Consider the following 11,574-nt stretch of genomic DNA (forward strand, 5'->3'; position numbering starts at 1 on the left):
AGTCACCTAATTAGTAAATAGAGTCCCCCTGTGTGTCATGTAATCTCAGTATAAATACAGCTGTTCTGTGAAGCCCTCCGAGGTTTGTTAGAGAACCTTAGTGAACAAAACAGCATCATGAAGGCAGAGAAACACACCAGACAGGTCAGGGATAAAGTTGTGGAGAAGTATAAAGCAGGGGGAGGTTATAAGATCTCCCAAGCTTTGAAGATCTCACAGAGATTCTGTTCAATCCATCATCGGAAAATGGAAAGAGTACGGCACAACCGCAAACCTACCAAGACATGGCCGTCCCCTAAACTGACCGGGCCGGGCAAGGAGAGCATTCATCAGAGAAGCAGCCAAGAGGCCCCATGGTAACTCTGGAGGAGCTGCACAGCTCAGGGGGGAGAATCTGTCCACAGGACAACTATTAGTGGTCTCTCCACACATCTGCCCTTTATGGAAGAGTGACAAGAAGAAAGACATTGGAGAAAGAAATACATGTGGGGGAGGGACATGTGGGGGAGGGGACACAGCAAACATGTGGGGGAGGGGACACAGCAAACATGTGGGGGAGGGGACACAGCAAACATGTGGGGGAGGGGACACAGCAAACATGTGGAAGAAGGTGCTCTGGTCACATGACACTAAAATTCTACTTTTCCACTATGTGTGGGGAAAACTAACACTGCCCATCCCCCGGAACACACCATCCCCACTGTGAAACATGGTGGTGGCAGCATCATGTGGTGGGGATGCTTTTCTTCAGCAGGGACAGGGAAGCTGGTCAGAGTTGATGGGAAGATGGATGGAGACAAATACAGGACAATCTTAGAAGAAAGGACTTGAGACCGGGGGGGGGGGGGGTTCACCTTCCAGCAGGACAACGACCCTAAAGTACAGCCAGAGCTACAATGGAATGGATTAGATCAAAGCCTATTCATGTGTTAGAATGGCCCAGTCACAGTCCAGACCTAAATCACATTGAGAATCTGTGGCAAGACTTGAAAATTGCTGATCACAGACGCTCTCCATCCAATCTGACAGAGACAGAGATATTTTACAGAGAAGAAGAATGGAGGAGAAATGTCCCTCTCTAGATGTGCAAAGCTGGTAGAGACACCCCCAAAAAGACTTGTAGAGAAAGGGTGTTCTACAAAGTATTGACTCCGGGGGGCACCATACAAATGCCCCTCCCCCACACAAACTTTCACAGATTTATTTGTATCATTTTCCTTCCACTTCACAATCATGTGACACTTTGTGTCTCTCACATAAAATCCCAATAAAATACATTTATGTTTTTAATTGTAACAAAATCTGGGAAATTTAAAGGGGTATGAATACTTTTTCATGGCGCTGTATATAGAGGGGTGTGAACACTTTTTCCAGGCTCTGTCTATAGAGGGGTATGAATACTTTTTCCTGTCTCTGTATATAGAGGGGTATGAATACTTTTTCCTGTCTCTGTATATAGAGGGGTGTGAATACTTTTTCCTGTCTCTGTGTATAGAGGGGTATGAATACTTTTCCCTGTCTCTGTGTATAGAGGGGTGTGAATACTTTTTCCTGTCTCTGTGTATAGAGGGGTGTGAATACTTTTTCCTGTCTCTGTATATAGAGGGGTATGAATACTTTTTCCTGTCTCTGTATACAGAGGGGTGTGAATACTTTTTCCTGTATCTCTGCTTAGTAATCCTGGATAGTCCCAGTGATGAGTGAGGAGGAGGAGGAGGAAATGTGAGGAGGAGGACGGGGAGGGTGTGAGCACACAGGGACTGATATAAGGAGAACACTGAGGGACTCACTGGTGATGATCACTATGAAGGAGTCCTTGTATCGGAGTGTCGGGATCCTCGCTGTCAGTGCCGGTACTTACCTCCCGATAGTAACCCTTCACCTCCCGGCACGCCCTCCAGGAAACAATGTAACATTTTCTCATATCTTTGCAGGAAGTTTACTTTTGGCTTCACAGCACTACAGCTCAGCCGCAGCTTCGCCCGCCATCCCTGCGTCCGCCCTGGGCGCCCTGCTCCTCATCCTCGCCGCCATCTTGGCCTATGCAGGTAAGTGCGCACACACCCCCCCATATTTAACAATTTACTAAAGGAGTGTATTTTATATACATTATATTACATTATTACATATTATTTTATATGCATTTTATTATATTGTATTGTATTTTTACTCTATTTTATATACAGTGGCCCGGATTCAAGAAGCAATTGCGCCCGTGTAACCATAAGTTACGCAGCGCAATTGCTGACTTGCCCCGGCGTAACGAATGCTCCCGATTCAGGAACATCGTAACGCCGACTGCAGCCTAAAATCTGCGTGGCATAAGGCTCTTATGCCACGCGTATCTTAGGCTGCATTCTTGCGTTGGCCGCTAGGTGGCGCTCCCATTGTGCTCAGTGTATAGTATGCAAATTGCATACTAACACCGATTCACAACGTTACGCGAGCCCTGCGTACGCAGTTTACGTCGTTTCCGTACGGCGTGTTTAGCGCAAGGCTGCCCCTTCTAATAGCAGGGGCAGCCAATGCTAAAGTATACCCGTGGTTCCCGCGTCGCGACGTTCGATTTTTACGTAATTTGCGTAAGCGATTCATGAATGGCGCTGGACGCCATTCACGTTCACTTTGAAGCAAATGACGTCCTTGCGACGTCGTTTGCCGCAACGCACGTTGGGAAAGTTTCCAGACGGAGCATGCGCTCTACGCTCGGCGCTCGTTTACACAGCGCACACGCAATTTGAATGAAAATGAATCGCGGGTAGCGCAGGAGATTTGCGGGGGCGCAGGGTAAAAACGCTGCCCTGCGCCTCCGTAACTAAGGGGCAAATCTACCTGAATCCGGGCCATTATATTGTATTTTTACAAATTATTTTATATACATTTTATTATATTGTAGTGTTACTTTATTTTATATACATTATGGGCCAGATTCACAGAAGAAGTACGCCAGCGTGTCTGCTGATATCTGCTGATACTCCGGCGTACTTTCAAATTTGGCGCGTCGTATCTTTATTTGTAATTCTCAAACAAAGATACGACGGCTTCTGGCATCGATCCGACAGGTGTACGCCTTCGGATCTTAGGATTCAATACTTCGGCCGCCGCTGGGTGGAGTTTGCGTCGTTTTCCGCGTCGGGTATGCTAATTAGCTGATCCACGAAGGTACGCGCGTTCGTCGCATTCTCTTACGTCGTCGCTAGTCGGCTTTTCCCGTCGTAAAGTTGCGAGTGCTATTTAGGTGGTGTAAAAATAGACAGGCCATGTTAAAGTATGGCCGTCGTTCCTGCGTCGAATTTAAATTTTTTTTTTTTTTGCGTAAGACGTCCGGGAATAGGAAAGGACGTAACGTACGTCGCGGGTTAAAAAAAAATGGCGTCGGTGCGACGTAATTTCGCGCAAAAAGCACGGCGGGAAATGTCAAAACTGAGCATTTCGCAGTACGTTCGGTGTGGGAACGCGCCTAATTTAAATGATACACGCCCCATTTGAATTAGGCAGGGCTTGCGCCGGACGGCTTTGCGCTACGCCGCCGCAAGTTTACAGGCAAGTGCTTTGTGAATCAGGCACTTGCGCTGAAAACTTGCGGCGGTGTAACGTAAATGACATACGTTACGCCGCCGCAGATGTATGTGAATCTGGCCCTATAATTTTATTGTATTATTACATAATTTTATATTATATTATATTGTATTATATTATTATATTATTGTATTATAAAATGACATCATCCAGTATTTGTGGTTATTTTATATACATTGTAATTTTATTGTATTATTACATTATATGATATTGTATTATATTATATTGTATTGTATTATTACATTATTTTATATGCATTATATTATATTGTATTATTACATATTTTTATATTATATTGTATTATATTATTGTATTATTATATTGTATTATATTATGACATCATCCAGTATCTGTGGTTATTTTGTCTTTCAGGGGTGCGGAAGTTGGGCGGGAACGCTCCGCTGTGGGTCTCCTTCTATTGGACGGTGTCGGCCATGTGGTGCTCCTCCGGGGTGAACCTTCTCCTGGAAGGGAATGACGTCCTCTCTGCCCCCCACATGAAGGACGCCATGGTCCCCGGCCTCTTGGCGTTCCTCGTAGCGCTGCTCATCATCGGTGTGGTGGGGATCCTCCAGCAGGAGGCGCTCTTGGCTTTGATGGCGGGCGCACTTTCTCTGTCCGCCATTCACGAGGTGGTGACTTTCTATGACAAGGGGGTCGGTTCTTCCGCTATTGCATGCAATTATCTGATTGTTTCCCTGATTGGTCTATACTTTCTAGGTGGGCGGTTCCTGTATAGTACAAGGCAGGTGAGCTTACCTGGTATGAAGGAGGCGGGCCCTGCCCCGGGGTCCCCCATCGCGCCCCTTACGGCCGTGTCTTTCATCCTCAATATGGCGGCCTCCAGTGTCTTTGCCTGTAGACTGCTGGGGATTATTGATCAGCTGTTTGTTGGTCAGGTGGCATGGCTTTGGATGGCGGCGGTCTATCAGACGGGTATCTGCGTTCTGTCGTACCGCTCCTATTGTGCGCTGGACGCCATGCATTTCGCATTCTTCTCCATTCTGAGATATACAGAAGGGTTCTCGTTGTTGTATCAGATCCTGACCCCGGGGGAGGGGTTCAGCTTCCCTTTGCCCTTTCTGGTGGTCTTCGCCATTCTCTTTGGTGTCCTCGCCCTCTTCACGTGTCTTCAGAGTCTCGCCCAGTCCGTCTATCTACTTTTCTATGTTGCCTATTGCATTGCCCTGGCCTGTAGCCCACTTGGATTCTTCCATGGAGGAGCCCAAGGGGTCAATGTCGCCATATACGTGGTATCGGCCGTTATGTTGCTGATCTACTTATTCAATTCAAAGTCCTCGGCAAAGATCCCCACCGGAGACGGCGCCGCCCAGAGGCTCTTCACAAGCAATACAAGTGTGAGGCTTCGTCAGTATAAAGACCAGCCCTTCCTGGGGCATTCCAAGTATGGCGACGCCGAAGCCTTGGCCTACGCCTCCAGCATATTGGCTGTTTTTGCCATGACAGTGCCGGGCAATGCCGAGGACCCCTTGGTCACGGTGGTCTTGCCATGGGTCGTAGCTGCGGGTGGGATTTATAATCTGATTTGTGGCGCGGTGGCTTTTTCCCGCGGTAAGACGCTGGAAAGCAGCGCCTTCATCCTCTATGGGGTCATGTGGGTTATTTGGGGTATCGCCAGGTATAGCGGCATCTACATCACCAGCAGAGGCTTCAACACATCCGTGGGCATCGTATGCTTCCTTCTCTTCAACACTTTCATCATTTTCAGCTCCTTCTTCCTGTCTAAAGCCTGGCTGCTCTATTCCCTCGCCTTCCAACTCATCCTCATCAGCTTCCTCCTCCATTCCATCAATCTTCTCCCGGTGGGCTATGACATCACAGTCACCATTCTCTTCGGTCTTGTTGGTTTCTACTGCTTTATCGCAACTCTCTTTAACAGCGCCATGGAGGCTCCCCAGATGCCAGTTGGCAGCCCATTTATTAAGATTGGCGGCTTTTCCAACGACGGATCAAAGTGCCCCCACCTGAGCGCCTCCAGGACCAGCTCTGTCAGACAAATCGCAGGTAAGACAATAGAAGGGACTAACAAGTGGGGGGGGGGGCACTGGAATATTATATTAAAAGTACACTTTACCAAAAAGGAAATAATTACCTGGGAAATGTTCTACCCGTTCCCTACTCCACCCAAAACTCTACAAGGTCTCGGCTTCAGATGCCGTCTCTCTGAGTTGCTGTCACATGATAGTTCTTGTGGTCACACTTGGTCTTTGTAGGCCTGGCATTTTTTTGGGGGGTGAAGGAGGCGGCGGGTTCCAGTGTTGCCTACCTACCAGATTGGAATTTACTGACACAACACCCAAAACTTACTGGCACAGACAAGTTTTTACTGACATTTCCAAAAGTTACAAAATGAAGTGTAAATTCGAGTATTTATAGCCGGATTCACGTAGATGGGCCTAACGTTAGGCAGGCGTAGCGTATCTCATATACGCTACGCCACCGTAAGTTAGAGAGGCAAGTGCTGTATTCACAAAGCACTTGCGTCCTAAGTTACGGCGGCGTAGAGTAAATGTGCCGGTGTAAGCGCGCCTAATTCAAATTGTGAAGAGGTGGGCGTGTTTTATGCTAATGAATCGTGACCCGACGTGATTGACGTTTTGAACGAACGGCGCATGCGCCGTCCGTGGACATATCCTAGTGCACATGCTCCAAATTACGCCGCAAAGACTTATCGGTTTTCGACGTGAACGTAAATTACGCCCAGCCCCATTCACGGACGACTTACACAAACGTCGTAAAAATTAAAAAATTTGACGCGGTTCCGACATCCATACTTAACATTGGCTGCGCCATCTTTTTGGTGGAATAACTTTAGGCCTGAAAACGCCTTACGTAAACGGCGTATCTTTACTGCGACGGGCAAGCGTACGTTCGTGAATAGGCTTATCTCGCTGATTTACGCATTCTAGGCGTACACGCCCCTAGCGGCCGGCCTAAATAGACAGCTAAGGTACGATGGCGCCCGCGGCGGCTCATCGTAGTAGAGGACGTCACCGTGTTCTTGCCATTCAACAGAACGGCGGTTCTTTTGAATGGCCGTCTGTATGCACGGCTTTGCAAGAAAAGCTTGCCAGGAATCCCGTCAGGAAAACCAACGTTTTTTTCCTGACGGGATTCCCGGCCGTGTGTACAGGGCTTTACTGGCATTTACTGGCAGGAGAAAATTGCCTGTTTTTTACTGGCTGCCAGTAAAAAATACTGGCGGTTGGCGGTTCCATCAAACACTGGGTTTGGTATTATTTTTGGGGAATCCAGCAGCCAGATCCACGAACCTCAGTACTTCGCTCTGCCCAACTTTTACAGGACTTCAAAGAATCCCGCACTCTCTTTATGGAATCCCATTGTAATGACATACGCCATGGGCGGGGAGTTGTTTTGTAATGATGGCGGTCATAGGGCAGCTAATAGGATATAGATGTAGCGTCTGTGTACTTCCGATCAGCGGGTCAACGTTTCGCCAATTCTGGCTTCCTCAGGACCCAATACAATAGAAGGGCCCTACATCTACGTCCTATTTGCTGATTATGCATAGACCGCCAGCATCTGTAGTAGGGCAATTACCCCAAATTTTCACCATCACTTGGATCTTATTCGGACATTTTATGTTGGGATTTGAATCCATGTATGTTAATATATATAAATATATTATTAGGTTTTATAACCATACTGAGCCTATAAAGGCTGGTGTTAGGTGTTGGTTGAGTTAGTCAGCCCGCATTTTATGATGAATGACTTGGCAAAACAAAGTCCTTTTTTCCATAGACAGAAGTTCCTCGTCAGTCGATGTGCCCGGGTCATCTCACCTCTATGGGTAGAGTGACAGGAAGGTCTTACATATGTCTGAGATTCTCCACGTCTGGAGCTGCAGAAATCACATATTTTACGTCAGAAATAAAAATCTTGTTTCTTCTATTTTTGCCGTCCCCAGAAATCATGAAAAATGGAGGAATTTGTGGCGTTCCAACGGACACGGTCTACGTCCTGGTAGCAGCGTGCAATCAGCCTGAAGCAGTAGAGCGAGCGTACAAGTACGTCCTGCAATGTAACCTTGTGTATCAATCTCCACTGAATTTCTGCCCACCACATAGCATGTTGGCTGTGTTGTTGGCTGCCCATAAGACGTTCCCACCATATGTGGGTCATGTCACCAGCCTGGCATTGCCAACAGTCACCTGGCACAGAGGAGTACAAAGTATATAGGAGACCTCGGCATGGTATACCAGAGGGTGAGGATATTACAGTTGTTCCCCCAGGCCTTGCTTGGTGTAGATAGTTTAAGAGAAGGAATGAAAGCCTTGTCCTAATATTCCGCCTCTAGGGAAGTCCCGATCTCTCTTTCCCAAATTGTAGTGTCCTTAGGACTGGAGTTGGGCTTTAAAGGCTTTACACCCCCCCCCCCCCCCACCATGACACATTCCTTCTCATATCACTTGGAGATGTTCCTCATACAGTGTGGGGGTGTTGGTTGCTTTCCATACCCCCCGCCCCTCCACACCATGACACCTTCCTTCTCGTATCACTTGGAGATGTTCCTCATACAGTGCAGGGATGTTGGTGGATTTCCACCCTTCCACCGCCCCCCCACCCCAGGCTCCCCCATGACACCTTCCTTCTCGTATCACTTGGAGATGTTCCTCATACAGTGGCGCTGATGTTGGTGGATTTCCACCCTTGGGGAGATCTGTAGAATCCAAGAAAGAAGCTTATTGTTTGCTTTTGACCCAACTTAATTGGAGACCGACTCCCAGAGGAGGAATCGTTCTTTGAAGTTTGTTGAACATCGACACCCCCCAACATTTTCTGCCCTTCTTTCCGCAGGACGAAACGCCAGGCTCAGGACCGGCCCATGTCTCTATGGATTTCCAGCTTACGGCAGTTAGAAGCAGCCAAGCATTTGTTCAGTCCTTTGTTATGGGACTTCATGGAGGCGGCTTGGCCCTCATCCATCAGCCTGGTGATCCCAAGAGGTAAGGGGCTTTTCTACAGTTCAGTCCACACCATACGGCTAAAGAAAACGTTGGCCATGCTTGTAGATTACAAGGTATCCCTCCCCCATGCCTTTGTATTTATTTCATCTTATTAAGTATAATAAAGTAGAATGTGATGTGTAATATAGGAACACTTTATATATAAAAGATAATAAAAGTCTATGAAGATGATAAATCCCAACCTCGAATGATCCGTTTCCCTTCCAGGACCGTGGTTGGATGTCTTGGGTGCTAAGGACTCTTCAAAGTACATCGGAACCCCCCAGAGCATCGCCATACGAATCCCGGACTGTACGGTGACCACCCACCTCATCGACATGGTAGGAAAAATCTTACAAATCAGATAAAAAGATTGGAGAAAAGAATTCTTCTGGACTAATTTTTACATTTGATGTTCGGATTTTATTTTTTGTGGACGATGTGAAATGTAGATAAAGGAGAATTTTTCTTATAGAAGTAAAATAGAAAACTAAGAAAATAGTGACTGACCGGGAGAAATCTCTGAATGTTGGAATCTTACATTTATATCGGATAATTCCAGACTTTGATTGTATTTTAGGTGGGCCCAATCGCAGTGACTTCAGCTAATCCATCAGGAGAGGCGGATACTACACACCACAACCAAGTCTACGCCAAGCTAGGAGATAAGGTGAGCAGTAGAGTCGTGTGTCCCATCATTTACACCACAGACAGAGGGACAGAGAGACAGACAGACAGAGGGACAGAGGGACAGACAGACAGACAGACAGAGGGACAGAGAGACAGACAGAGAGACAGACGGAGAGAGAGACAGACAGAGGGACAGAGAGAGGCAGACAGACAGACAGACAGAGAGACAGACAGTCAGAGGGACAGAGGTACAGAGGAACAGACAGACAGAGAGACAGAGAGAGGGACAGAGAGACAGATGGACAGACAGACAGACAGAGAGACAGACGGAGAGAGAGACAGAGAGACAGAGAGACAGACAGAGAGACAGAGGGACAGAGAGACAGAGAGACAGAGGGACAGAGAGACAGAGGGACAGAGAGACAGAGAGACCAGAGAGACAGACAGACAGAGAGACAGACAGACAGAGAGACAGACAGACAGAGGGACAGAGGTACAGAGGAACAGACAGACAGAGAGACAGAGAGAGGGACAGAGAGACAGACAGACAGAGGGACAGAGAGACGGACAGACAGAGGGACAGAGGTACAAAGAGACAGACAGAGAGACAGACAGAGAGACAGACAGACAGAGAGACAGACAGAGAGACAGACAGACAGAGGGACAGAGAGACAGACAGAGGGACAGAGAGACGGACAGACAGAGGGACAGAGACACAGACAGAGAGACAGACAGAGAGACAGACAGACAGACAGAGAGACAAAGAGACAGACAGAGAGACAGACAGACAGACAGAGAGACAGAGAGACAGACAGAGAGACAGACAGAGAGACAGACAGAGAGACAGACAGACAGAGAGACAGACAGACAGAGAGACAGACAGAGGGACAGAGAGACAGACAGACAGACAGACAGACAGACAGAGAGACAGAAAGACAGAGAGACAAAGAGACAGACAGACAGACAGACAGACAGACGGAGACAGACGGATAGTAAAAACATTTGTGATTTCAGGTTGATGGAGTCTTGTGTGATGGAGCGTCCCCGGAAAATATCGCCTCCACCGTTGTGAATTGCACCAAACTGGAATCTGGGGACGTTGCGTTCTTCAGAGTCGGGATCGTCCCCAAGTCACAGGTAAATGTCAGAAGACAGATCGATGGAGTGGGGGGAGGGGGGGCTGCCACCTTATTAAATGTTTTCCTTGGTTCTCTGTTTTCAGGTTTTGGAGATCTTGGGCCGCGTCCAGGAGAAGCACCGGCGGGGTCACATCAATGGCGGCTTCAGTCCTTCTATAGAAGATCTCACAGGACAGTCAATGGAACCCAATGGGCAGCCTGGAGAGAAAACAAAGCGTCAAGATGGCGGCCGGCGGTCACATGTCAATGGCGGCTTTACGATGGATAAAGAATGAAGAATTATTCGTATTTTTTATAATAAAGTGAATTCTATGGCTGGATTGTTCTGTAAATATACAATGTATATATATTTATTTATGGCATTTCGTTTTCAGATTAATAAATTATTTTCATTTCTTAATTCCTTATTTTTCTTTATCAGTCCTGGGTATCGGGGGGGGGGGGGGATTAGAAGGGCAGGTTTAGCTTTCCGATCATGGGACAGCCAATCACAGCAGTCACATGATCATAAACCCCGCCCCTGGCATCTGAAACCCCTTAAAGGGCAGGGAGGCACCAGCGCCAAGGAATTAACAATAGACGTCATGGTGGAGCTCTTGGTCTGAAGAAAGGAACGGAGGGGGCCTGAAATCTACATTAAAGAGGAAAACCTGGGGGGTCCCCCGAGTAATCGGAAGAATGTACAAAAAGAATGAAGAGAGAATGAAGAAGAGCTTCACAAGTCTGATCAAGGCCCAAAAAGGTCAGAAGAGAACGCCAGCGCGTTTCGGGGGTCAGACGTCCCCTTCATCAGGGCTTTAGAATAAACATAACATCAAGTAATTTTAGATTTTTTTTATGGTTGGTAAGGTTGAACACCTGTGTGTAAAAAAAATCATTTCCCATATCCCTGTATATTGTTTTCACTAAGATGCCTTTCCAACAGTCTTTTAAAACTATCCCTACTTTCTGCCGACACCACCAATTGTGGAAGAGAGTTCCACATCCTTACCGCCCTGACAGTGAAAACCCCCTACACAGCTCAAGGTTAAACCTTTTCTCTTCCAGTCTCATCCTGTGGCCCCCCCCCTGTGTCCTCTTACACCCCCCGAGACTGAAACGTTTTATACTTATAGAAGGTATAACTAGAGCATTAAACATATCAGTATATTTGTGTATAAATACTTACATACATACATACATGGAATCTTGTGTGGTAATAACATTCCCCCACCCGGGTCACCCTGTGCCCCTCCCCC

The 11,574-nt window shown here is 47.2% G+C and overlaps 1 protein-coding gene across 1 annotated transcript; it reads left to right on the plus strand.

Moving 5' to 3' along the window:
• The first annotated feature begins 1,789 nt into the window (after window positions 1-1,789).
• LOC120921928 lies at window positions 1,790-10,736 on the plus strand. Its single transcript, XM_040334436.1, has 9 exons — window positions 1,790-1,853; window positions 1,935-2,048; window positions 3,952-5,604; window positions 7,529-7,628; window positions 8,419-8,567; window positions 8,796-8,908; window positions 9,148-9,237; window positions 10,212-10,334; window positions 10,420-10,736. The coding sequence occupies exons 1-9, from the start codon at window positions 1,796-1,798 to the stop codon at window positions 10,609-10,611; spliced, it is 2,592 nt and encodes an 863-aa protein (XP_040190370.1). The 5' UTR covers window positions 1,790-1,795; the 3' UTR covers window positions 10,612-10,736.
• The last annotated feature ends 838 nt before the right edge of the window (window positions 10,737-11,574 follow it).

This window comes from Rana temporaria (genome assembly GCF_905171775.1).
Source record: "Rana temporaria chromosome 9 unlocalized genomic scaffold, aRanTem1.1 chr9e, whole genome shotgun sequence".
NCBI classification, from domain to species: Eukaryota; Metazoa; Chordata; class Amphibia; order Anura; family Ranidae; genus Rana; species Rana temporaria.

Coding starts and splice junctions, on each gene's coding strand:
- LOC120921928 (XM_040334436.1), top strand. CDS start 1,796: ATGATCACTATGAAGGAGTCCTTGTATCGGAGTGTCGGGATCCTCGCT. Junction 9,238..10,211: donor ACGCCAAGCTAGGAGATAAG/GTGAGCAGTAGA, acceptor TTGTGATTTCAG/GTTGATGGAGTCTTGTGTGA. Junction 10,335..10,419: donor GGATCGTCCCCAAGTCACAG/GTAAATGTCAGA, acceptor CTCTGTTTTCAG/GTTTTGGAGATCTTGGGCCG.